Source organism: Lepidochelys kempii, chromosome 7 (assembly GCF_965140265.1).
Source record: "Lepidochelys kempii isolate rLepKem1 chromosome 7, rLepKem1.hap2, whole genome shotgun sequence".
Lineage (NCBI taxonomy): Eukaryota > Metazoa > Chordata > Testudines > Cheloniidae > Lepidochelys > Lepidochelys kempii.
This window is the reverse complement of record NC_133262.1, coordinates 53,331,052-53,357,171: the sequence shown is the minus strand read 5'-3', so window position 1 is coordinate 53,357,171 and position 26,120 is coordinate 53,331,052. Positions and strand designations below refer to the sequence as shown.

General features: G+C 46.5%; 1 protein-coding gene across 50 annotated transcripts in view; it reads left to right on the top strand.

Annotated features, from left to right (window-relative positions):
* SORBS1 (sorbin and SH3 domain containing 1) overlaps window positions 1–26,120 on the top strand; it is a 263,699-nt gene that overhangs the window by 200,439 nt on the left and 37,140 nt on the right. For 40 of the 50 annotated variants that reach the window (XM_073352785.1, XM_073352771.1, XM_073352772.1 and 37 more), the window contains 7 exons: window positions 788–835; window positions 944–1,073; window positions 3,568–3,682; window positions 8,333–8,416; window positions 20,220–20,285; window positions 20,841–20,942; window positions 22,225–22,274. In XM_073352785.1, the coding sequence (XP_073208886.1) occupies window positions 788–835; window positions 944–1,073; window positions 3,568–3,682; window positions 8,333–8,416; window positions 20,220–20,285; window positions 20,841–20,942; window positions 22,225–22,274 (595 nt within the window). The remainder of the gene's footprint in view (window positions 1–787; window positions 836–943; window positions 1,074–3,567; window positions 3,683–8,332; window positions 8,417–20,219; window positions 20,286–20,840; window positions 20,943–22,224; window positions 22,275–26,120) is intronic. The other 10 variants (XM_073352776.1, XM_073352781.1, XM_073352801.1 and 7 more) reach the window with 5 other exon arrangements.

Sequence of the window (26,120 nt, the reverse complement as noted above, 5' to 3'; positions counted from 1 at the left end):
TTAAACTGGGACTCAGGCACTGTGGGTTCAGTTCCTGACACTGACTTCCTCTGAGACTATGGGCACCTCATCTAGGATTTGTCCCAAAGCCTGCTGAAGACAAGCACAGTCTCTAAGTGCCTCAAATCCCCATGTATAAAATGGGAATGATAAGACTTCTTTTATCCCACCCTTTTCTGTGCCTGGCCTATTGAGAGTGTACGCTGTTGGGAGCAGGGACTATTTTTTGCTACAAGAACATGCAGCACCTAGCATGGTCCCTGTTTGTTTTGTACAAAGCACATTGTTGGTGCTTGAGGAATAATTTGTGTGTGTTAATATATTTAAATTCACTATACTAGTTAATAGAGGCAGAGTGGTCCAGTGATTGGAGCATGTGACTGAGAGTCAAGAACTCCTGGATTCTATTTCCATCTCTGACTCTGATATTACCTTAGGCAGGTCACTTAAGGCTTCAGTACCCCAGTTTGTCTTTCAGCTTTTGGTAACATTGGTATAATAATACCTACCTCCTCACAGAGGTTTTGTGACACTAAATGAACAAATGGTTGTAAAGCACTTTGAGACCCACGTAAAGAGGTGCTGAAGAAGTGGAAAGAATTTATATTCACAGTTCACCGAAAAACTATTTTCTAAGTGTGACTTTCACTGCTTAGAATCCTCTCTTTGTCATGGGTGTTTGGCACATTACTATGAGATTAAGGATAATGTGTGACCAAAAGAAAGCAGAGAGGCCTCGAAGCAACACTTTCATCTGACTTGCAAACTATTTTGTTTTGTTTTTCAGATGAAGATTCTGATTCTTACTCTCCTCATTATTCCTATTCTGAAGATAGTAAGTAACATTTCACGTGCAACTTTATGCACATGAATTAACAGTAAGCATCACTCGTCTTGGCCTCCTACAAAATTTACCAAGATTTTTATATATGCCTTTTTGCAGCAAGAACCCAGCCCTCAGTGCCCCGGTCCAAGAGTGAGATGGACAACATTGACCCTGACAAGGTTGTTAAGAGATCTGCTACTCTGCCACTTCCAACTCGTACTTCATCGCTGAAATCCAGCCCAGAAAGGTAACCTGAACTAAGGGAGAAACTCAAAAGTTCTCATTAGGAGGGGACTCAGATGCAAAGCTTGGACCCGGATTTGGAGCTGAACTTTCCCAGAGTCCAGGGCAGTTTGGATCTGGAGAATAGCAAGGGGTTGTGCTGTTCCTCTGATCGGTATTGAAACCCTAATGTGTTCCTTCATCATCCCAACCTACCCCCTCTGTTTGTCTGTCTCATTCATCTATCACCTCCATATCTTTTCATGTAGCTCAGGCCCGCTCTGGGGCAGGGACTGTTTCCCTTTGTACATGCCTGTACAATGTCTAGCACAGCAAGTCCTTATCCTTAATTGTGGTTCCTAGGCACTAAACCGTAATATAAATATTAACAAGTATCCAAAATGTCTCTAAACCTCTTGGGGCTACAGAACTGAGTTGGAAGTCTCCTGAAAAAAGGCCCTTTTAGAGCCAGTCTGGACTTGGAAATCCAGAGACATGTGAAAATGAAAGTAAAGGGCAGTATGGTCTAGCAGACAGGACTTGGAATGCTGGACCTGCTTTCTATTCCTGGCTCTGCTGTGGGACCTTAGGCAAGTCCCTTCAACTCTTGTGCCTGTTTCCTCTCCAGTCCTTCATGTGTCTTGTCTAAATTGTAAGCTCTCTGGGTCAAGGACTATCTCTTACTATTTATTTATACAGCACCTAGCACCTTGGGGCCCCTGAATCCCTGCTTGAAATGCACATCATCATCATTGTGGAGAGCATGGGTTTGGATTTATTTCAGGGCTTGGCAAAGTTTGTTTGGGAAATGGGTCTTGCTGACTCTCAATCAGCTAATCAGCCCTGGAAACCCAGTTCAACACACTGCAAAGTCAATGGGATTTTCAGGTCCTAGTTAGCATCAGATACTGTTTTCACTCCTGCTTTTTAACCATGCTTGTAGAAGCTCATTGTAATAATAACAAATGCATTTACTGAACAGAGGGTGGGGAGAAAGCAAAATAGGCTATGAATATTTTATGCAATGATTAATTCAACCAGCTTTTAAAACCCTCTGCTCCCACTTCCTCTCAGTGGTTCACACTGGCTTCAAATGAGCAGTTCCATAGTCTGTTTGCTAACATAGAAAGCACCTAAGGTCACATGACTAGAAGATGATGATCTCTGATAGATATGATCCTCCCAGCATAGCAATTAAAGGGGAAGTACTGTAGCTTCCTGGTAAAACTCTTGTGAATCAAAAGATTAGACTAATTAGTGCTTTACATTATCAGGTAACAAAACCAGCAGGACTCAGCTGGGGAGAATATTTCCTAGGGTTGGAAGTGCTAAAACAATCAGGTCTGTTCTACACTGTGGAAATTAGACTGGTTGAAGCCCCTAGAATATTTATAAAACACTCTACAAATGGTCTAATAACTGGCCAGAACAAGCAACCTTTCACCAGCAGGTTTAGTTCTGGTTAATGCTTAACCAGTCCAGTGTGAACCACGAGCATACCAGTAGTGATACACACAAACTGAAATGGTTCAATTTAGCCCTCTCTTTACTGTCTCACAGCACACTGGTGGCCTTGCAAAACCTGCCAGAATGCACTACTTCTGGGAATTGTAGGATAGGTTCCCAGAGTGCATTGCAACTGAGATGGTCTGGACAGTGCTAGTGTGGATGGTGCACAGAACTTAAACCATTTCAGGTGGCTAGTGTTGTCTGAACCATTTGTACTTACAAGCCAGTTCAGTACAACCACATCAGATCTCTAGTACAGATGAGCCCTTAGAACCGCCCAGCAGAAGAAAGATGGGCCCACACCACAGACCTCAGCCCCAGTTCCACCCTTTCCCAACATTCAGGCAGAGCGTGGAGGGATGTTCTAGTCTCAGAGGGTGACTTAAGAGTTCGAGCCTAGATTCAGTTCAAAGTTGGGGGGGTGTTGGAATTCTGCAGGACTATCTCTAAGGTACTTTCAGTAAGGAAAGAAGCGTGAGTTTGGCAATTCATGGAAAAGAATTGCCAGAAACCTTTACTGTCCTTTCAAGTGATTTTTAGCAGCTGATACATGTACACAGATTTAATTCTGGCTGCTATTAAAAAACAAACCCAAACCCATCTGACCTGTTCCTGTTGCCGCAAGTTTCCTGCTTTAGGCTATGTCTACACTACGCAGCTTTTAGCGACACAGCTGTGCCACTAAAAGGCATGCAGTGTAGCTGCTGTTTGTCAGCAGGAGAGAGCTCTCCTGTCGACAAAAAACTTCCACCCCCAATGAGCGGCGGTAGCTTTGTCGGCAGTTCACACAGGCGCTTTTTGTCGACAAAACTTTTCTCTCTTATGGGGAGGAGGGTTTAACACCTCTGAATGACAAAACTTTTGTCATTCAGTTGCCAGTTAGACAAAGCCATAGATTAAAAAATTCCCTGATTAAATCCAGATTAACTGGGGAAGGAGCTTGTCCAAAGAATACACTCATTTTCATGGCAATGGCAGAGTTCTGGGCTAATTAGCTTCTCTTTCCTCAGGAATGATTGGGAACCCCCAGACAAGAAGGTGGATACCAGAAAATACCGGGCAGAGCCAAAGAGCATTTACGACTACCGGCCAGGAAAGTCCTCTGTTTTGGACAATGAAAAGATGGTAATGTTCCTTTTATCCTGCTCCATGACTTTGGCCTATGTTTACAGTATGCTCCACAAGTGTTTGTATATTTCCATTCAGATAAGTTTCCTTACACTTATATCGCCTACGTTATGCCATTCCCATATATTTTGTTTTGCAAATGTTTGAGTAACTTCTTAACATTGTCATTCCACTAAAGGCAGATCCTGGGGAGCTGAGAGGGGCCTTTCCTTGTGGATGTGTTGTTTTCTGTGTTAAGTATAAAGAAAAGGAGTACTTGTGGCACCTTAGAGACTAACAAATTTATTTGAGCATAAGCTTTCGTGAGCTACAGAATACAGACTAACACGGCTGCTACTCTGAAACCTGTGTTAAGTATGGCTCACTAACCCTAGTTTGTAATCTGTGTTTGACTCCATGGCTTGTCTCTGGTTTTAAAGATGTGCTTATTTCTAATGCACAGCAATAGTTTATTCCATAGCGTTTGAGGCAGCAGGCTGACTAGTGTTCAAAGTTTGTTTTGTTCTCAGGTCAGCAGCTTTAAAGAAGTTAACAGTAAATTTCATACTGTGTTAGTGTAATCAAGGAAGTTCCAAAAAATATGGAGGTGTTTTTTATTAAGTGAATATTTTGGTACCTAAAGTTGTGATTGTTCTTTGAGGGGTATTTGTTTGAAAGCACAGTTTAAAGTGCTGATTGTTTGTGAGACTCACAGTATAAGTCTGGGGCCATGTTTTCATTAACGCTTTGGAGCAGGATTGAGGAGCTGTACAGAGCGAACAGTCACTTTTACTTTAAGATACAGTTGTGACAGGCAATTTAAAAGCAACAGAAGTATGTGGCTAAACTGCTGAATAATATGTTTCAGAGTCTGACTCAGAGTTTTTCCCTGTTCAGTATTTGCTTTCAAGTAACATAAGGCCCATTATTTTTTCCTGGGACTAATTCTCCTTTCACACCAGTGTAACACCATCAATTTCAATTTCTTGGTCCAGGCCCAATCCAATGCCTGTTGAAATCAGTGATATCCTTGCCTTGACTCCAGTGGGCATTGGATGCAGTACACTGATGTAAGTGAGAGGCAAATCAGGCCCCTAGTTTGCGTATAATAGGAAGGGTCATTCCTACTGTTCTGGCTGGAGCAAGATTTGAACAGGAATTTTGCCTAAGGACTACAGGCTTAGGCTCTGTGATTTAAAGCCTGATTCATCAAAGCACTTAAGCCCATGCTCAATTCCCACTCCAGTCAGTGGGACTGTTCACACGCTTAAAATTAAGCCTGTGCTTAAAACGTTGCTGAATCAGAGTCTAAAAACCAGAAGAGGGACAATCACCAAAGCAGCTGGAAAGACTCCTGCACAGTTAAGTAAAGAGTAAGGTGAGTTTTGAGAATGACACTCTTGACCATTTTTCTTTTTTTACCAGCTGTCATTTCAAACCAAAGATCACAGAGGACAGGTGCTGAAATATAAAATGGGACTGAAGTGCCTGTTGTTTGATTGTGCTCTGTGTCAGAATCCTTTTTCCCTAGCGTGTCTAAATATGATAGTGATATGTAGACCTTGTTTTGTGTTGTTGAGGGAAACCTAAAAACCAGTAGAAGGGTTATGTGAAGATAATTTGCAGTCTATTAATAGGTTGCAATTGCTATGCCATATTCAAAGCAGTAGCTATTAGGGGCCTGATCCAAAGCTCTTGCCATCAATGCAAAGATTCCCATTGATTTCAATGGCCTTTAGATCAGTTCCACTGTAAATTTTACTATGCGACAAGCTCAAAGCTTTTTGGGAGTCAATACATAATGTATAGAAACAGAGGCATTGCATCTGTTTGGACTGCAGTTAATGGCAGTACCTTTCTCCAATCCCTTGTGGTTTAACTAGGCTTACTCTAGACCCTTGGGAATTAACCTCTTTTTGTGGTGACTTCACCAGGTGACACAGAGTTTAACCATTTAACTTTCAGATACAAGTGTTTCCCCGTCTCCCTCCCCCCATGGGGTCAGATACCCCCATGGGGGGGTTGTTTTGGGTAGCAGCCAGCTTAGGACAGGAGATAATAAAATTGGAAGCATAAGAAGAACAAGCACAAAGGGTTGGCACTAAACTGCAAAGAATTGCTTGGTTTTGGCTATTGTGATTGGCACAGAGGGCTGAGGGCCAGGCATTTCTTAGTTCTGGCCCTAGCCCTGGCAGAACTCTCTCCTTAGCCATATCCCGTTAGGATAAATCAGGTTCTCTACTTTCTGAGGTTTTCTCCGCCAGGACCCAGATTGTGGAAGTGCATCTGACAATCACCGCCTTCTGTGAAAAGAGCCCTGGGCAGAGCCATCCAGTGGTCTTGAGAACAGCACTAGGAGCTAGAAACTCCTGGGTTTTAAATCCATCTCTGACACACCATTCTTTTGTGGTCTTGGGCAAGTCACTTCATGACTCTTCCTCACTTTTCCCACCCCTGTAAACTGGGGGTGATAATACTTACTCACCTACTGTACACCACAGAGGTGCTGTAATAGATAAAGGGTCAAAGTCAGCCTTGGCATACATGTCCACAACTCCTGACTGACTCACTTCAGCGGAAGCTGGATCCACTTATTCAAGGGCTGATTTGGTTAATTGATTTTTAAAGTCCTTTCAAGATGTCTACAGGAGAAATTTGTCTAAGTGCTCAGTATTACAGTGGGCAAAAATTATTTGCACCTCATTTCACTGAGTTACTGTACAAACAACTTAATTTTAGGGGAGGATTCTGGACTGCACCTCAGTAGACACACTGCACAGAAAGTATAGCCCAGGAGGAGAGAGGGACCAGGGTGGCTTTATGCCAACTTTTTGCCTTTCAGATTTTTGGCTGCTGAGGGAGCTGAAATGGCCACTAGTATAAGCAGCCTTGGGGCTGCTCTAACTTATGGAAGCCTCCCCGGTGTTGCCTACAGGATGCGCAGCAGTCCAGAGTCACTTGTAGTGTTCAGTGCCATGGAAAAACTCCCTCCTGCAGTCTGACTCTGACACATCTGCACTAGCACTATCGGGCGGAGTGGACAGCACTGGGCTACTTATATTGACTCCTGTGCATGGCCCCTATACACCACAACAGTAGCATATAGAGCAGGGGTGGGCAAACTACGGCCTGTGAGCAATTTTAAGCCAGCCTGCAAGCCGTACCACGTGGCTTGGACCCGCTGCAGCGCTCCGGCTGGGGCGCTGGGTTGGAGCTGCACCATCCGGCTCAGCCCTGGTCCGGCCGGGGCACTGGATCAGGGGCCGCACCACGCGGCTCGGCCCCACTCCAGCGCTCCTGCCAGGCCACAGGGTCGGGGCCACACCACGTGGCTCCCAGAAGCCGCAGCATGGCCCCGCTCCGGCTCCTATGCACTACAATGGGAGCTGCAGGGGTGGTGCCTGCAGATGGGGCAGTGTGCAGAGTCGCCTGACCGCGCCTTTGCGTATGAGCTGGAGAAGGGACATGCCACTTCTTCCAGGAACCACTTGAGGTAAGCGCTGCTTGGAGCCTGCATCCCTTGAGCCTCTCCACATGCCTCAACCCCTTACCCCAGCCCTGATCCCCTTCCCGCTCTCCAAACCCCACGATCCCAGCTCAGAGCACCCTCCTGCACCCCAAACCTCTCATCCCCAGCCCCACCCCAGAGCCCACACCCCAACCCCAATTTTGTGAGCATTCATGGCCTGCCATACAATTTCTATTCCCTGATGTGGCCCTCGGGCCAAAAAGTTTGCCCACCCCTGATATACAGGCTGAGGTGGGGGCCTTTCACGTCTTGCTGCAATAACTATAAGTTTATAATACACTTAGAGCCACTTAAATTAAAGGCTAGATCCATTTAAATCAAATTTAACCAGATCTATCTTCGTAACCTAGAGCACTGGATTTGTTCTCTCACATCACCAAAAATATGGTTAAACAACTTTAAGTTGTTTTGTTAAAATAGATTTTAGGCATGAAAGGGAGCTTTCTTTTCAGCTGTGCTGTTACCTGTCCTGTCTGGTTTTTCCTTCATTCTAGTTTTGTCTGATTCTCTAACATTTATTTGTGAATAAGCGAAGTATATTGTCTTCCTATTCATCCCCTTTGAGATCTTTCAGAAGTGTGCTCTCTCTAATTGTGTCCTCTTTGATTTAGAATGCCACCTCTCACTCTGTTTGCTGTGTATGGACCACAGTTTCTCACATATCCATGTGCTGTTAAAGATGCAGTATGTTTAATGCTCTGGGGCTCAACAATAGATAATTTGCTTTTTTTTTTTTTCCAAATGAAAATTAAAAAAAAATTATAGGCTTAACCTTGAACCTGAGAGAGTTTTTAACAGTAGGAGCAAGGGATTGCAAATTAGGAGTCCTGAGGTGCTTTCCTAGCTCTTCCACTGACTTATCTTGAGCAAATCACTTAACTGCTATCTGCCTCAGTTTCTCCATCTAAAAATTGAACTAGTTCTCTCCCAGGGGTGCTGTAAGGTTTAATTAATGATTGTAAAACATTCAGAGATCCTTGAATGGAAGGTATTGTAGAAGTACTAAATTATTAGGCTAACTAGCCACATTATTCAATTGAAAACATTGAGACTGCATCTCTAACAGTCCCTTTCCTATGTATTCTTTGCATAATGTTATCCTTCTCTTTCTTTCATTCCCTTATCACCAACTCCTTTAGACTCGGGATATAAGTCCAGAAGAGATAGATTTAAAGAATGAACCTTGGTATAAATTCTTTTCGGAATTGGAGTTTGGGAAACCGGTAAGTTTGCTAGCTGCAATGATTAATAAAGTCAACCTGCATTTTGTAATGATGCTGTTGCAACTCTACTCTAGTTCCTAGATACTCAATGAGACAGCACTTCCAGATTCATAGAATCATAGAATATCAGGGTTGAAAGGGACCTCAGGAGGTCAGCTAGTCCAACCCCCTGCTCAAAGCAGGACCAATCCCCAACTAAATCATCCCAGCCAGGGTTTTGTCAAGCCTGACCTTAAAAACTTCTAAGGAAGGAGATTCCACCACCTCCCTAGGTAATGCATTCCAGTGTTTCACCACCCTCCTAGTGAAAAAGTTTTTCCTAATATCCAACCTAAACCTCCCCCACTGCAACTTGAGACCATTACTCCTCGTTCTGTCATCTGCTACCACTGAGAACAGTCTAGATCTATCCTCTTTGGAACCCCCTTTCAGGTAGTTGAAAGCAGCTATCAAATCACCCCTCATTCTTCTCTTCCGCAGACTAAACAATCCCAGTTCCCTCAGCCTTTCCTCATTAATCACGTGTTCCAGTCCCCTAATCATTTTTGTTGCCCTCTGCTGGACGTTTTCCAATTTTTCTACATCCTTCTTGTAGGTTGGGGCCCAAAACCAAACACAGTACTCCAGATGAGGCCTCACGAATGTCGAATAGAGGGGAACAATCACATCCCTCGATGTGCTGGCAATGCCCCTACTTATACAGCCCAAAATGCCATTGGCCTTCTTGGCAACAAGTGCACACTATTGACTCATATCCAGTTTCTCGTCCACTGTAACCCCTAGGTCCTTTTCTGCAGAACTGCTGCCTAGCCACTCAGTCCCTAGTCTGTAGCAGTGCATGGGATTCTTCCATCCTAAGTGCAGGACTCTGCACTTGTCCTTGTTGAACCTCATCAGATTTCTTTTGGCCCAATCCTCTAATTTGTCTAGGTCCCTCTGTATCCTATCCCTACCCTCCAGCGTATCTACCTCTCCTCCCAGTTTGGTGTCATCTGCAAACTTGCTGAGGGTGCAGTCCATGCCATCCTCCAGATCATTAATGAAACATGACAGTTCATAACTGAGCCTTGGCACTGACATATAATAGTAGTTCGGTGACCATTTAAAACATTTTAAAGACATAATATTTGACCTTCAGCTTCACAGGAAAATATGCCAACTAGTGAGTCAATATCACTTTCATGTGTCAGAGTTCAGCTTGAGGTTTTACTTTTAAAGGTATAGTTCTCATTCATTTAGTGTCCCCTTTTCCATACTCGCATTCCCTTCTCCTCTCACAAGATCTGGATGGCTGCTACTTAACCTATTACATAATTTTAAGTCAATGAGAGTCACTCTCATATTATAGCTCTGGGTCCTTCATCTGTGGTCAAAAAGTACCAGCTGTCTATAAACTGATCTTGACCCTGTTCCCTCCTCTTTGCCTTCTTCATGCAACCTGTTCTCTGCCAAATATGTTGCAGTGGTTTGCATCAAGGATCCCAGGGTTATTCCCAGAAACAATTCCCTCCAAAAAGTCTAATCAAGAGAATCACATATTTTTATTTCCAGTCCATCTGCATAGCCTGCATTTCACGGCTATAAGAATGACTAAATGGATCCTAATTATCCAATAAGGAATAGAGGGGAATAATCACTTCCCTTGATCTGCCGGCAATGCTCCTACAAATATAGCCCAATATGCTGTTGGCCTTCTTGGCAACAAGGGCACACTGCTGACTCATACCCAGCTTCTCATCCACTGTAATCCCCAGGTCCCTTTCTGCAGAATTGATGCTAAGACAATCGGTCCCCAGTCTGTAGCGGTGCATGGGATTCTTCCTTCCTAAGTGCAGGACTCTGCACTTGTCCTTGTTGAACCTCATCAGATTTCTTTTGGCCCAATCCTCCAATTTGTCTAGTTACTCTGGACCCTATCCCTATCCTCCAGCATACCTCTCCCCACAGTTTAGTGTCATCTGCGAATTTGCTGAGCATGCAATTAATCCCATCATCAAGATCATTGATAAAGAAGTTGAACATAACTGGCCCCAGGACTGACCCTTTGGGCATTCTTCTTGATACCGGCTGCCAACTAGACATCGAGCCATTGATCACTACCCGTTGAGCTGGACAATCTAGCCAGCTTTCTATCCACCTTATAATCCATTCATCCAATCCATATTTCTTTAACTTGCTGGCAAGAATACTGTGGGAGACAGTATCAAAAGCTTTGCTAAAGTCAAGAGATATCACATCCACCGCTTTCCCCATATTCACAGAGCCAGTTATCTCATCATAGAAAGCAATCAGGTTGGTCAGGCATGACTTGCCCGTGGTGAATCCATGTTGACTGTTCCTGGTGACCTTCCTCTCCTCCATAGGCTTCAAAATGGATTCCTTGAGGTCCTGCTCCATGATTTTGCCCGGGACTGAAGTGAGGCTGACCGGTCTATAGTTCCCCAGGTTCTCTTTCTTCTCTTTTTTAAAGATGGGCACTATATTTGCCTTTTTCCAATCATCCAGGACCTCCCCCGATCACCATGAATCTTCAAAGATAATGGCCAGTGGCTCTGCAATCACAGCAGCCAACTCCCTCAGCACCCTTGTGTGCATTAGATCTGGACCCATGGACTTGTGCATGTCTAGCTTTTCTAAATAGTCCTTAACCTGTTCTTTCACCACTGAGGGCTGGTCACCTCCTCCCCATACTGTGTTGCCCAGTGCAGCAACTCCAGTTGTCTTGGGTCTTCCTGATTGCACCCTTGCATGCTCGAGCAATATTTTTATACTCCTCCCTAGTCATCTGTACAAATTTCCACTTCTTGTAAGCTTCCTTTTTGAGTTTAAGCTCACCGAAGATTTCACTGTTAAGCCAAGCTGGTCGCCTGCCATATTTGCTATTCTTTCTGCACATCAGGCTGGTTTGTTCCTGCGCCCTCAATAAGGCTTCTTTAAAATACAGCCAGCTCTCCTGGACTCCTTTCCCCCTTATGTTAGCTTTCCAGGGGATCCTGCCCATCAGCTCCCTGAGGGAGTCAAAGTCTGCTTTTCTGAAGCCCAGGGTCCATATTTTGCTACTCTCCTTTCTTCCTTTTGTCAGGATCCTGAACTCAACCATCTCATGGTCACTGCTGCCCAGGTTGCCACCTTGCTTGCCACAAGGCTGTGAGGAGCCTGTCTCTGCCTACAGATGTTGGTAGCAGACCCTTGGCTATACAAACAATATGGCCTTTAGGGCAGGGGTGAGGAACCTTTTTTCTATCAGGTGTTGTAGGCCACACACAGCCCCGCAGGGATGGGGGTGGAGGCTCGGGGCTTCCCTCTGCAGCGGGGTGAGCTAGTGTTCACAGCTCCGAGGCTCAGGACTTCCCCTACGCTCCAGGGTGGGGCCAGAAATGAAGGGTTTAGGGTGCAGGAGGGGGTGAGGGGTCGGGCTCTCGGATGGGGTTGGGGAAGAGGGGTTTGGGGTGCAGGAGGGGGCTCAGGGGTGGGGCATGGGGTTGGGGTGCGGGAGGAGATTCGGGGTGCAGGCTCTGGGAGGGTGTTAGGGTGTGGGAGGGGGTTCCAACCTGGGGCAGAGGGGTTGCAGTGCAGGCTCTGGATGGGCGGCCCTTACCTCAGGCAACTCGCAGTCAGTGGTACAGCGGGGCTAAGGCACCCTGGCTCTGTGCTGCTCCTGGAAGTGGATGGCATGTCCGGACCCTAGGCAGAGCAGCCAGGGGACTGCGCAATGCACGCTGCCCGTACCTGCAGGCGCCGCCCCCACAGCTCCCATTGGCTGTGGTTCCCGGCCAATGGGAGCTTTTGAGCCAGCACTGGGGTACTGCATATTTGTCCTCTCTTCAATCACATTCCTTAAAATTGACTTAAATCAAAGGTTAACATCTAAAAGAAAACAGTGATGTTAGACCTTGCTCAAAGCAGCAGAAATGAGAGGGGATGTTTCTTCAACATTCGTATTTGTGTCCTTAGTCATGCAGCCATGTCCTCTCCACCTGTCCAGCCTCCGAGAGGGGATTCCCAGACTAGAATAGTGTTCCAAGCAGAAACATGTGTTCTTCTTCGAGTGCTTGTTCAAGTCCATTCCATGTCATGTCATGTCAGCACATGGTATCCATGGGGCTGGCCCTATTGCCCCCTGGAGGCCTGCACTCATATGCCAGTATAAGGGGTGCTGCTGGCTCCTCGCCATCTCGGTTCCTTCTTACCACCCGTGGTGGTTGCTGGAACAGTGTTCTCTTGCTTTGGCAAGCCTTCTCCAGTGGTTTACTGAACTCTTCGTTGTAGTTAGTAAGTGTTAGTTTGTTGGTCCCCTTAAGGAATGTTGTTCCTGGAACGGAGCATGCCCCAGTCCCCAGGCTTCAAACCATGTGCTGCCTGTGCTAAGCCCATGCCAGAGAGCTGTTCCCCCTCCAGCTGTCTAAAGTCCCTGGGGGAGGCTCACTTCAGAGATAAGTGCAGAATCTGCTGGGGCTTCAGGCTGCACACTATCAGGAAAGGGACATCAGTTTGAAAGCCCTGCTGATGGAAGCTGCGCTTAGACTGGTCTCCGAGGTGAGTCGGTCGGACTCGGCACCAAGCACATTTGCCTCAGTGCGTAGTGCTCCTCTGGCACGGTGTGCCCCTCGACACCGTTCAACATCCCCACCGCAGAGGACGCAGCACAAGAAGTGCACAGAGAGAGGGCGCTTTCTGGTGTCCAAGGGGGACCAGAGAGACTTGGGGAGTGAGGTGCGACCTGCACTGGGCCACTTGCCATCCTGGCAGAGGTGCACAACACCATCCGCAACATCCAGCCCTCTAACCTTTGATCCACCTCAAATGCCCTTACATGAGATGAACTATCATGGAATCATACAATCATAGAAGATTAGGGTTGGAAGGGACCTCAGGAGGTCATCTAGTCCAACCCCCTGCTCAAAGCAGGACCAACCCCAACTAAATCAGCCCAGCCAGGGCTTTGTCAAGTCAGGCCTTAAAAACCTCTAAGGAAGGAGATTCCACCACCTCCCGAGGTAACCCATTCCAGTGGTTCCCCACCCTCCTATTGAAATAGTGTTTCCTAATATCCAACCTAGACCTGCCCCGCTGCAACTTGAGACCATTGCTCCTTGTTCTGTCATCTGACACCACTAAGAACAGCCAAGCTCAATCCTCTTTGGAACCCCCCTTCAGGTAGTTGAAGGCTGCTATCAAATCCCCCTTCACTCTTCTTTCTGCAGACTAAACATAAGAAGATAACATAAGAAAGGCCATACTGGGTCAGACAAAAGGTCCATCTAGCCCAGTCTCCTGTCTACCGACAGTGGCCAATGCCAGGTGCCCCATGAACCTAACAGGTAATGATCTAGTGATCTCTCTCCTGCTATCCATCTCCACCCTCTGACAAAACAGAGGCTAGGGACACCATTCTTTACCCATCCTGGCTAATAGCCATTAATGAACCTAACCTCCATGAATTTAACCAGTTCTCTTTTAAACGCTGTTTTAGTTTTAGCCTTCACAACCTCCTCAGGCAAGGAGTTCCACAGGTTGAAAACAAGCCGAGTTCCCTCAGCTTCTCCTCGTAAGTCATGTGCCCCAGCCCCCTGATCATTTTCGTTGCCCTCCGCTGGACTCTCTCCAATTTGTCCACATCCTTTCTGTAGTGGGAGGCCCAAAACTGGACACAGTACTCCAGATGTGGCCTCACCAGTGCCGAATAGAGGGGAATAATCACTTCCCTCTATCTCCTGGCAATGCTCCTACTAATATCCTTATGTATAAATGTGAAGGAGCTCAGAGCAATACGCTTGGCCTGCGAAATGTTCCTTCTACAGCTCTCAGGCAAAAGTGTGAAAATATTGACGAACAATACAGCGTCAGTGTTTTATGTCAAAAAAAAAAGGAGGGGCAGACTCCAAGATCTTCTTCCAGGAAGCCCTCGGTCTATGGGATTTCTGCGTGAAGCATTCCATTCACCTGGAGGCGTTGCCAATTCCTGGGGAGCGGAACATGCCAGCGGATTGCCTCAGCAGGTCCTTCTCCTCTCACCACGAGTGGTCTGTCCACTCAGAGGTCACCAGTGTAATCTTCCAGAGGTGGGGGACTCCCCAGGTGGACCTGTTCACCACTGTGCAGAACAGGAAATGTCACTGCTTTTGCTCAAGGTTCGATCAAGGCAAAGGCTCTCTCTCAGATGCCTTCCTATGATCATGGTTTTGTTCAATATCTTCATAAATGATCTGGAGGATGGTGTGGATTGCACTCTCAGCAAATTTGCGGATGATACTAAACTGGGAGGAGTGGTAGATACGCTGGAGGGGAGGGATAGGATACAGAAGGACCTAGACAAATTGGAAGATTGGGCCAAAAGGAATCTGATGAGGTTCAATAAGGATAAGTGCAGGGTCCTGCACTTAGGACGGAAGAACCCAATGCACAGCTACAGACTAGGGACCGAATGGCTAGGCAGCAGTTCTGCGGAAAAGGACCTAGGGGTGACAGTGGACGAGAAGCTGGATATGAGTCAGCAGTGTGCCCTTGTTGCCAAGAAGGCCAATGGCATTTTGGGATGTATAAGTAGGGGCATAGCGAGCAGATCGAGGGACGTGATCGTTCCCCTCTATTCGACATTGGTGAGGCCTCATCTGGAGTACTGTGTCCAGTTTTGGGCCCCACACTTCAAGAAGGATGTGGATAAATTGGAGAGAGTCCAGCGAAGGGCAACAAAAATGATTAGGGGTCTGGAACACATGAGTTATGAGGAGAGGCTGAGGGAGCTGGGATTGTTTAGCCTGCAGAAGAGAAGAATGAGGGGGGATTTGATAGCTGCTTTCAACTACCTGAAAGGGGGTTCCAAAGAGGATGGCTCTAGACTGTTCTCAATGGTAGCAGATGACAGAACGAGGAGTAATGGTCTCAAGTTGCAGTGGGGGAGGTTTAGATTGGATATTAGGAAAAACTTTTTCACTAAGAGGGTGGTGAAACACTGGAATGCGTTACCTAGGGAGGTGGTAGAATCTCCTTCCTTAGAGGTTTTTAAGGTCAGGCTTGACAAAGCCCTGGCTGGGATGATTTAAGTGGGAATTGGTCCTGCTTCGAGCAGGGGGTTGGACTAGATGACCTTCTGGGGTCCCTTCCAACCCTGATATTCTATGATTCTATGATTCTATGGTCGGACAGCCTGCTGTATGCTTTCCCTCCGATTCCCCTAGTTTGCGAGGTTCTACTAAAGATCAAAAGGGTCAAGGCAAAGGTCATCCTGGTAGACCCAGCATGGCCTCGCCAGCATTGGTTGAGCATGCTCCTAGATCTCACAGAGAGTAGCTGCTCCCTCTCAGGCCAGACATATTATCGCAGGATCATGGGAGGCTCCTCCATCCAAACCTCGTAGGCCTACACTTGACAGCGTAGCTGCTGCCTGGCTAAATCCTGAGGAGAGGGCATGCTTGGAGCAGATCCATCAGGTTTTGCTAGGTAGCAGAATGCCCTCTACCAGGGCCACCTGTCTGGCCAAGTGGAAATGCTTCACTTGCTGAGTAGCCGAGAGGAGCCTTTACCCAGCACAGCCCTCCTTGCAGTCCATCTTAGAATATCTCTAAGGTCTTTCATTGTCATCAATCAAGGTTCGCTAGGCAGCCATCTCAGCATTCCCGCCCCCAATCCGAGACAGACTGGTCTTCACCCAGGAGATGATGAGCAGCTTCATTAAGGAGTTGGAGAAGCTCTACCCCCAGGTTTGTGACCAGTTCCACCTTGGGACTTAAACCTGGTTCTGTCTATGCCCTTGGCATCCTGCTCCTTGCTGCTTCTCTCCTGGAAGGTTGCTTTCCTGGTAGTAATCATTTCAGCCAGGAGAGTTTCTGAGTTGACCTTGGAGCCCTCCCTATACTGTTTTCTTCAGAGATAAGGTCCAACAGTGTCCCCACCTCGCCTTTCTACCCAAGGTGCTGTCACAGTTTCATGTCAACCAAAACATTTTCCTGCCTGTCTTCTTCCCCAAACTGCACAAGACAGAAGAGGAGCGACAGTTACACTCCCTGGACATTAGAAGGGCATTAGCCTTTTACATTAACAGGACAAGTCCCTTCCACAAATTGACACAACTCTTTGTTGCTATCATGGAGAGAATAAAGGGTCTCCTGGAGTCATCCCAGAGGATCTCATCCTGGATCACAACCTGTATCCAGGCCTGCTATTAACAAGTGAAGGTCCTGCCTCTGGCCATCGTGAAAGCCCATTCTACAAGAGCGCAAGCATCTTCAGCAGCTTTCCTGGCACATATTCTGATCCAGGACAGCTGCAGGGCCGTGACATGGTCATTGGTCCACATGTTTGCATCCCACTATGCCATCACCCAACAGGCCAGAGATGATGCCAATTTTGGAAGAGCTGTGCCCATGAATTCCTATCCCATCTCCAAGGACACTGCTTGTGAGTCACATGACATGGAAGAGTTAAAACATAGTTAAAAACAAGCAAACAAAAACCCCAAAGCTATAAGATGTAGGTTGAATTTTCTCTTACAAAGTTCATTACCCCCATCCCCTCCAAAAAGGTGAAATGAAAAATAACACCTGTGCATTCTCATTGCTCTACAATGCCAGCACTGGGAATTCAGCCATTCATTAGCAGGGTCTGTATTCACAGTTGGGAGCGGGTATGGAGGGGGGAAAATATATCTCCTTTTTATTTATGAAAGGCCCTTGTTCTACCCCTTCCTTTTGAAAAGAAGAAAATACAGTTATTAACCTTCTGTAACTGTTGTTCTTCAAAATGTGTTGCTCATGTCCATTCCATGACCTTCCCTCCTACCCCGCCCTTGGAGTTGATGGCAAGAAGGAATTGAGAGGGCCAGGGGCTGGTGGCACCCTTATACCGACGCATGAGTACAGGCCTCCACGGGCGATAGAGCCAGCCCTAAGGAGACCATTGTGGGAAAACTCTCCGGCAACAGTGTATGCAGCACATGCACACCTGACATGACATGGAATGGACATGAGCAACACATCCCGAAGAACAGGTTACGAAAGGTAGGTAACTGTATTTTGCAACCACTTGGGTAGATAGCACTGAGAAGTTCCCCCTGCATTAATGACCCTGCAAGGAGTCTAAATAGAAAAATGAAGATAAGAAGGAGCAAGGCCCACCAATGCCTTCCAGTTCCTGCTGCAGTCCCACCAATGGCCTTCTTGCTACAGTCCTGCCAAAGACTTCCATCCATCCCTCCCACGACTCCCTCCCCTCTCTCCTGCATTCAGAAGAAATTAAGTTAATCCTAAGGGATCCTGGTGAAGAAATCCTTTCCATCATCTTAACCTTATGCATGTGAATGAGATTCGCTGCAGTTAAACATTTGACCCTAGGTGCACAATGGTAGCTTTGTTAGCCCATTCTGTCTTGTGTTCTGGGGCTTCCAGGTGTCCCCTGTAGCTGTAACTGCTCCCTCATATTTCTGTCTTGAAAATTTCTGATGGTAGCGTGATAGCTGTGCAGCCACTTGGCTGATGGAACTGCCTTGTGAGTCTGCACGCGTGATCTGTGCACACTGTGCATTGATGCAATGTGTGATCTTTTAATCTGTGAGTAATCTGTCCCTCACTGGAAATTGTGGCAAGTTGAACAATGCTTCACTGAAGTTCTGCTCTGTAAGCTGAGCTCTGCTGCTCGCTTGGTCTGAAAAAGCAGCTGACAGCTCTCAGCAGTAGTACTCCTCCAGGCTGCTAGAAGGCCAGGTCATCGAATGTCACTGCTAAATCATGTTTAATCAGAGGTCCCCTGTTAACATGACTTTGAAATTGAGCAAGTCTCAGCAGTCATCCTGGGATGGATGAGGTGAGGCTCAGGATTGCCAATCCATTCCTAGCCAGTCCCATGGGACCGTGCAGGCAATACCCCAGTTGTTTGAGTGGGATTCGATGTTCAGTCCCTGTAGAGTTTAGGATACTTTGGCAGCATGGACTCCTTTTGGGTATGTCACTGAGACTCTTCCACCTCACACCCCACATGCTTATTCCCTAATTTTGATTTTCCTCAGGACCTGTCCACAGAATATAACATTCAGTCAATAGTTCCATCGGCTTGTCAAATGCACACCAGCACCTTCACCCAAACACTTGTAAGGCAGTTGCAGTTTGGCTCTTTGCTCTGATACTGGGAAGCGGGAGCTGAGAAAAGGGAGACCCCTATTGACTCTGCAAGGCTGTCTTCCGTAGCCCTAAACACTGATGACTGTCAGCCACAGACCTCTTGGGATTCGTAATAGTCATTTATAGTGTCTGCAGCCCAAAAGGTGGCAGTAAAAAGTAGAAATATGCCCAATCCAGAAACCCAGATCCAGTCAATCCCAGAACTTGGGAGAAATTCAGATCAGGAGCTGAAATTCAGAGCAAGATTGCTGCTCAGTTCCACCTCCAGTAAAATTGACATTGGTGAGCTCTCTCTAGTCTCAATCAATGACTCAGGTGTTCAGATACCACAGCTGTGTGAACAGTGTAAACACCTAGGACTGTGCTCTGTTTGTAAAACAAGAAGTGATGTTTTTTCTGTTTGGTAACATGATCAGCAAGTTTATTCTGGATTCACTGAGAGAGAATAGACCAGGGGTGGCCAACCTGAGCCTGAGAAGGAGCCAGAATTTACCAATGTACATTGCCAGAGAGCCACAGTAATATATCAGCAGCCCCCCACGCCCAGGGCCTCCCACCCACCAGCAGCCCCACCGATCAGCATCTCCCCCCCTCTGCCCGCACCTCCCGATTAGCTGTTTTGTGGTGTGCAGGAGGCTATGGGGGGGGAAGGGGAGGAGCGAGGGCACGGCAGGTTCAGGGGAGGGGGTGGGAAGGGGTGGAGTGGGGGCTGGGCCTGTGGCAGAGCCAGGGGTTGAGCAGCGAGCACCCCCCGGCACACTGGAAAGTTGGCGCCTGTAGCTCCAGCCCTGGAGTCGGTGCCTATCCAAGGAGCCACATATTAACTTCTGAAGAGCCGCATGTGGCTCCAGAGCCACAGATTGGCCACCCCGGGAATAGACAGTTGTTGCAGCTGCTTCACCCATACATGGGAGCTGTGCTGTTGGGAAGTGTGTGTAGCACGGCATTATCCAATTAGCAAGGGAAATCATGAGAAAAGGATTTCATTCTGAACAGGCCTCGGCAACATTACCAATCCCACCATAGTTAAAAACAAGCAAACAGAAACCCCAAAGCCATAAAATGTAGGTTGAATTTTCTTTTACAAAGTTCATTACCCCCCATCCCCTCCAAAAAGGTGAAATGAAAAATAACACCTGTGCATTCTCATTGCTCTACAATGCCAGCACTGGGAATTCAGCCATTCATTAGCGGGATCTGTGTTCACAGTTGGGAGCGGGGATGGAGGGGGGAAATATATCTCCTTTTTATTTACGAAAGGCCCTTGTTCTACCCCTTCCTTTTGAAAAGAAGAATGAGCAAGCAAAAACTTTGTTCTTACTGTGATTTCCTTTTTTGCTGTTTTGTTGTTTTGGGGTATTTTTTGTTTCAAATGCTTTACAACTGCCTGTGCCTTCCCTCTGGGGGGTGCAAAATCCATGAAAACATCTTATAAAAATTAAAAAATGGCTTCAGAAAGTATTGAAAACACCTCTCCCTAAATTGTGCATGTGCCGTTGGCCTTCCTTAATCTTCGGTATTTGTGCTACAGCAGATTGTCCTTTTTTTTCCTCTCTTTTTTTTTTTAATTTTATTTTCAGTGTTGATGCAAATCCCTAATGTATCCCCCTGTGTTCTAATCCAGTTTCCATATTCTCTGTGATGTCTTTCCTTATCCTCATTTCCTCATTTCCTCCTCTGCTTTCCATCAGCCTCCAAAAAAGATATGGGATTATACTCCTGGAGATTGCTCTATACTTACTAGGGAGGATAGAAAGGTAATTCTGTCTCACATATGTTGTACCGCAGTATACTCTGTGTGTGTGTGTGTGGTTTTTTTCTCTGACATCGTTTGGGTTTTATGAGTGTGTGGGTGATGACTCTAATTTTTTTAATTTGGCATGAACTCATTATCCTAACAATTAAGTTGGCCAGTAAATTGTTTCAATAAACAGTCCTTAAAACATAATCTGCCATAAAGCTGAGTGGTTGTTTTGCTTTCTTGGCCTGCAATGATAACTGTACTAACAGCATATTGCATCGATGTTACAGTATTATCTGTTGTTTAGTTTTTGTACAGGTGGGTTTTATGATACTTGTGGTTTTTACAATTACATTCCAGCAGGCCTGGCGCATCTCTGAATGTAAATGTTAAATGCCTAAAATCATTGCATCTGTGATTATTGAAAAGTGATGAATTTCTGTGTCTTATCTGTACCATCTTTGTCTTTTTTTTTAATAAAAAGGCTCTTTTATTTCAAAATTAACATTCCTTTGTTTTCCCCTAACCCTAAGCATTATTTTTCCCATTCTTCTTCTCCTTCTTTAACCAGACTGATCTAGAAAAAGACATTTACCTCTACCAGACTGAGTTAGAGGCAGATTTAGAACAAATGGAGAAGCTTTATAAAGCACCAGATAAAAAGCCACCGAAGGTATTTCCGCTTCTTTTCATGCTGCCAATTCCTGTTTCCCAACTCTCTGCTCTCTTCTATTCACTGCTGGACGGTTATTAAATGAGGCTCGGGTACAGAATGCCCCAACCATTCTGATTGCATGGCTTGCTGTGTAGCTGTCAGAAATGATAAAACATGATGCTGAGAATCTGGCTTGAAATCCATTTCAGCTACAGTGTTTCCCCCTCCCCCTCCCCCTTTTCTAGGGTTTGTGTAGAGTTTGGTGTCTCTACAAAAGCCCCTCACTATTTTTCACATGAATAGGCAGCAGCAATCAGCTTGAAATTCTTGGTTGACGTCACGTCACCATCTTGTGCCTTTCAAGCAATCTGCCTTCCCACATTTTTTCACACATACCCCACTCTTATGTCAGGACGCTGTGCCCACCCCAAGATCTGGATTTTTCGCACGAGATTTTATGCAACTGTCCTTAAGCTGCAATTGATGCGGCCTTCTTGGGCAGGGCAGCCATCGCCGCTGTTCTGATGAGAACTAATCCTAGACTAGAAAGATTGATTCGGTAATGCTCCAATTATTATTATTATTTTATTTTAAAGCTGCAATCATTTTGATTGGGACTTGAAAGCTGCTCTTTCAAAGGCCTCATTAGCTTTTGTATATCGTCTGCATTTCTTCCAGTTTATGAATCTATATATGGGGACAGGGGGAGAGACAGACTAAAAGGTAAACAGTATTTCTTCCAAAATTGCCTAGGACGCATTAGCTGGATTAAAAGTGAGCTGATGGGAGCTGGCTTTTGCTACTGAACCTGTGCAGCTGGCATTGCTCCTTAAGGAAGGAACCCGGGCTTAGCCATTTCTTTTCTTCTTAGCAGGATGATACTGATTTGAACGCTGAGGAATGTATTATGCTGCAGAAATGTGATGTACCTTTAAAGAAAACGGGGGCGGAGGGTGTAGGGGGAAAGCCTTGGGAAATAATTATAAGCATGTGTCTCCTGGTCCTGGCCCAGCTGGTTCTCTCTTCTAGCTTTTGGCTTTATTCACAATGACTCATTCGCAGACAATAGAGTAGGCACCATGAAAAGGCATCGGCTATGCTTAAAACCTGTTGCTGCCCCGAAGGACCCCAAGAAAATTGTTGGTCTTCCGCAGAGACATTGACGTATTAGACTGCATTTAAACTGAAATCTCAATGTCTCCCGAAGACCAATATAGTAGTCTCAATGACTTAAGCAAGCCTTTTTCCTTTCTCTGCATCTCTTTGTGTATCAATGACTTCTTTGTTTGGACTTTTGCAGAGTACAGCAAGCAACACTCCTCTGGAAACGTCCTCAGACCACTCATCCTAGTAAGTTTTAGAACCACTTGTTTGTTTTGTTTCACAATTATGGGATTTTTCTGTTAGGATGTTGGAAGTTGTTCTTTCAGGTGACACATGCAGATAATTTTAGCATGATATTTGTGCATTAGTTAAGGGTAGAAGGTCGGCTATATAGTTTTGAAGTAAGTTGGAAGCTATTGTATCATTATTGTTTAGTGGTACCCAAACAAGAAACGATCATTGTTCTACATGCCTTCTATTTAAAAAGCAAAGAAAACTGTAACTCTTACATTTAATGTACAAATAATTGATCATGCTATATGGGCCATGCTAAGATTCTCTCTGACACTCATGTGAGATGAGTTAAAACCATAAGTCCTGTCCAAGGGTCACAGTGCCATAAAATGTCTAGTCATTTTGATTGCAAATGTTCCAATGAGTGGTCCCACCTCCAACTTTCTAGGCAAAGAAAGCAATTAAATAATTCTCAGACTACAATTTTATGCTGCTGTTTTAGAGGAAGATTCAACAGGAGATGTGCTCTGTCCAAATGTATTGCAGATGGAACCAGTTTACTGTAAAAGTTGGACGGAAATTCCAGAGCCAGATGTGCCAATTTACCACCACTGGGGATCTAGCACCTCCCTGTTAACCTGTTATTCTCTTTAACTGAAACAGATGTGTAGTATTCTATCTAGGCACAGTTATCCAATCCAGATGGATGGGGAGTAGGGACGAGCATGTTTTCCCCTCTGATGTCTGCAAATTTCATGTATATTCATCTTCCTTGACTTTTTATGATATGTGGTTTTGACGTTCTATACAGTTAGTTTTGCAGAGTTCCCTTTTGCCTGGGTTCACTTTGCAAAGGAACTTCCTTCCATTATCATAATTTGGAAGGTGTCCTGGCCTTATCAAGTCCATTATTTCATGATTTTTTTTTAATTTTTATTTTCGCAAAGGCAGGGTAATAAAATTAAAGGACATCAGAGTGTGTTGCAAAATATACGTGTCACTTATGTTTGCCAATGACTGGTAAGGATTCTGAATTCCTGACTGCCCTCAAAGAGTTCCAAGTCTTGTAAATCTTCCCTTTCATCAGATTACCTTGACTGCTACTTTCCTGGATCACTTTCATCATCTGAAATCAGTATGCTTCATTCTTCCATCAGGGCCCTACCCAATTCTCACCAAAGTCCAAGGAAACTCCACCATCGACTGCTGTAGGAGTTCAGTTGGGCTCTCCATAAATAAATGATATGCTCATTATTGGCGACAGCAGTGAACCAAAATTCCTGAATTTGACCTCCGTAGAACTCTGTGGAGTGGTTATAATCTCATAATTACCAGTTATATAGATTAAGCGTTTGTTTCATTCTAATTTTTTAAAATGAATTCTGTTTAATCAGTTTCCCATATGTATCTATTCTCCTCACAATATTTACTGTGGGTACAATGGTCAAAAGTCTGTGTACACATTAATATGTGAAGTTATGTCGATGTACATATAATTACATTGTATTATGTAGATACACCAAGGCTAGATTTTCAGTGAAGGCACGTCACTTACTTCCACCACATCTGTGCCTGTTTAGATGACTACCTCCAAACATTGCGCCCACAGTAAATGTTTTAAGGAAACTGAGAGCTGCCTGATCTTTTGTTTCTCAGCTCATGGGGTGGGATCATTCCTTTGAAATTTCCATGCAAGGGGGAAGGTATTCTCTGCACATGGATCTGCCCCTGTGGAAGAGCATGGGGGTGCTACCTCTAGCAGCACAGGCTCCCCTCTCTTCCTGCCCCCACTGAAGCACTTGGGGGTCTGTGCTGTGGGAGGGGAAAGAGGATGGAGGACGGGATGGGTAGCCTGGGAGGAGTCGCACATTGTTCCCCTTCCAGCCCTGTGGAGCTTAGGTGGAAAAGGTAATGCTGCCTGGGGCTTTATCGTCCTTTCTTGAGAGCCACTCCTCTCCCCTGGGTGACCATGGGCCAGAGGAATCCTTTGTAGTGTGGCTTCAGTGGAGCAGAGCTGTCATGGCATGGGGATGCTGCTGGCTGCCAGATCCAGAGTCATAGCGCCTCCATGCCGATGGCTCTGGCCTCCCAGGGATACTGGATGCAGGCCCTGCAGCCTGTTTCACAGGGTGGGCAATGATGGGGGAGAAGTCAACAATGGGCCACTGGGAGTCTCCCGAACACTTCCTCTCCCACAGGTGTTTCCCCAAGAGAGGATTGCCTGGGTCACTGGTCTTTAATTACTGGGCTAAAATATATCCCGCTCCCAGGTCACGAACCTCCCGGGAGTAAATATCAGCCTGTAATCACTGGGGCTGCCCATTTGGGCTCCTCAGGAACCTGACTCAGGCTGCATAGTGCTGTGTTTGTGGTACCCATTCCGTGGTTCTGGCTGTGGTTCCCTTTGAAGCCAATAGGAGTTTTGCCTGGGAGCCAAAGAATTGTATTTTGCTTTTCACTAGATCTGTTATTACCCCAGGGCCCTAACTAATGGGAGATCTGGTCTTCTCATGATCTCCTCCCCACTCTAGGAACTGAAATCCCATGAAAGGACCAAATGTCTTGTAATTCCAACTCCATCAATGGCTTTCTGAGTCATTGAAAGAAGCTGTACCCATCAGGTGCCATGTCCCTTCCAAGTAACCAAGCACACACATACATCTGTTGGTATGTTATTGCTGCTCACACAAATCAGATATACATCTGAGAATCATGGGGTCTTAGCCAACTTTCAGATGGTTTCCTCAAATCAACAAATGATTTGATTTTTTTTAAACTTACCAGGACATACTTTATCCCCAGTATAGCTTTGTTATAATAAGATTTCATCTTATTATTATTGTCATTGTGGAGTGTCTAGCTGAAGATGCTCAGGCACGAGGGTTGACAACTTTCTAATTGCACAAAACCAGACACCCTTGCCCCATCCCCTTCCCCACCCCTTCCCTGAGGCCCTGTCCCCTACCCCGCCCCTTCTCCAAAGCTCTGCCCTCCACTCACTCCATCCCCCCTCCCTCTGTCACTCGCTCTCCCACACCCTCACTCACTCACTCATTTTCACTGGGCTGAGACATGGGGTTGGGGTGTGGGCTCCGGCTGGGGGTGCGGGCTCTGGGGTGGGGCTGGGGATGAGGGGTTTGGGGTGCAGGAGGGGGCTTCAGGTTGGGGCAGAGGGGTTCGGAGTGTGGGAGGGGGCTCCAGGCTGAGGAAGGGGGTTGGGGTGTAGGAGGGGGTACGGGCTCTGGGCTGGGGTTGTGTGCTCGGGGATGGGGCCAGAAATGAGGGGTTCAGGGTGCGGGAGGGGGATCCAGGCTGGGGCAGGGGGTTGGGTGTGGGCTCCAGTTGGGGGTGTGGGCACCGGGGTGGGGCCGGGGATGAGGGGTTTGGGGTGCAAGTGGGGACTCCAGGCTGAGGCCGAGGGGTTTGGAGTGTGGGAGGGGGTTCTGAGCTAGAGCAAGGGGTTGGTGCACAAGAGGGGGTTCAGGGTGCAGGCTGCAGGAGGGAACTTGGGTGTGGGAGGGGGTGAGGGGCTGGGGCAGGAGGTTGGGTTGGGGGGTGCAGGCTCTGGGAAGGAGTTTGGGTGTGGGAAGGGGTTCAGGGGTGGGGCAGGGGGTTGGAGAGCGGGAGGGGTTTCGGGTTACGGGCTCTGGGCAGCACTCATGTCAGGTGGCTCCCCGCAAGTGGCGACATGTCCCTCGGCACCTAGGCAGAGGTGCGGCCAGACGGCTCTGTGCACTACCTCCACCCGCAGGCACTGCCCCCACAGCTCCTGTTGGCTGCAGTTCCCGGCCAGCACTCTGGATGGGGCAGCATACAGAGCCCCTATTGCTGTCCCTATGCCTAGGACCCGAGGGACAT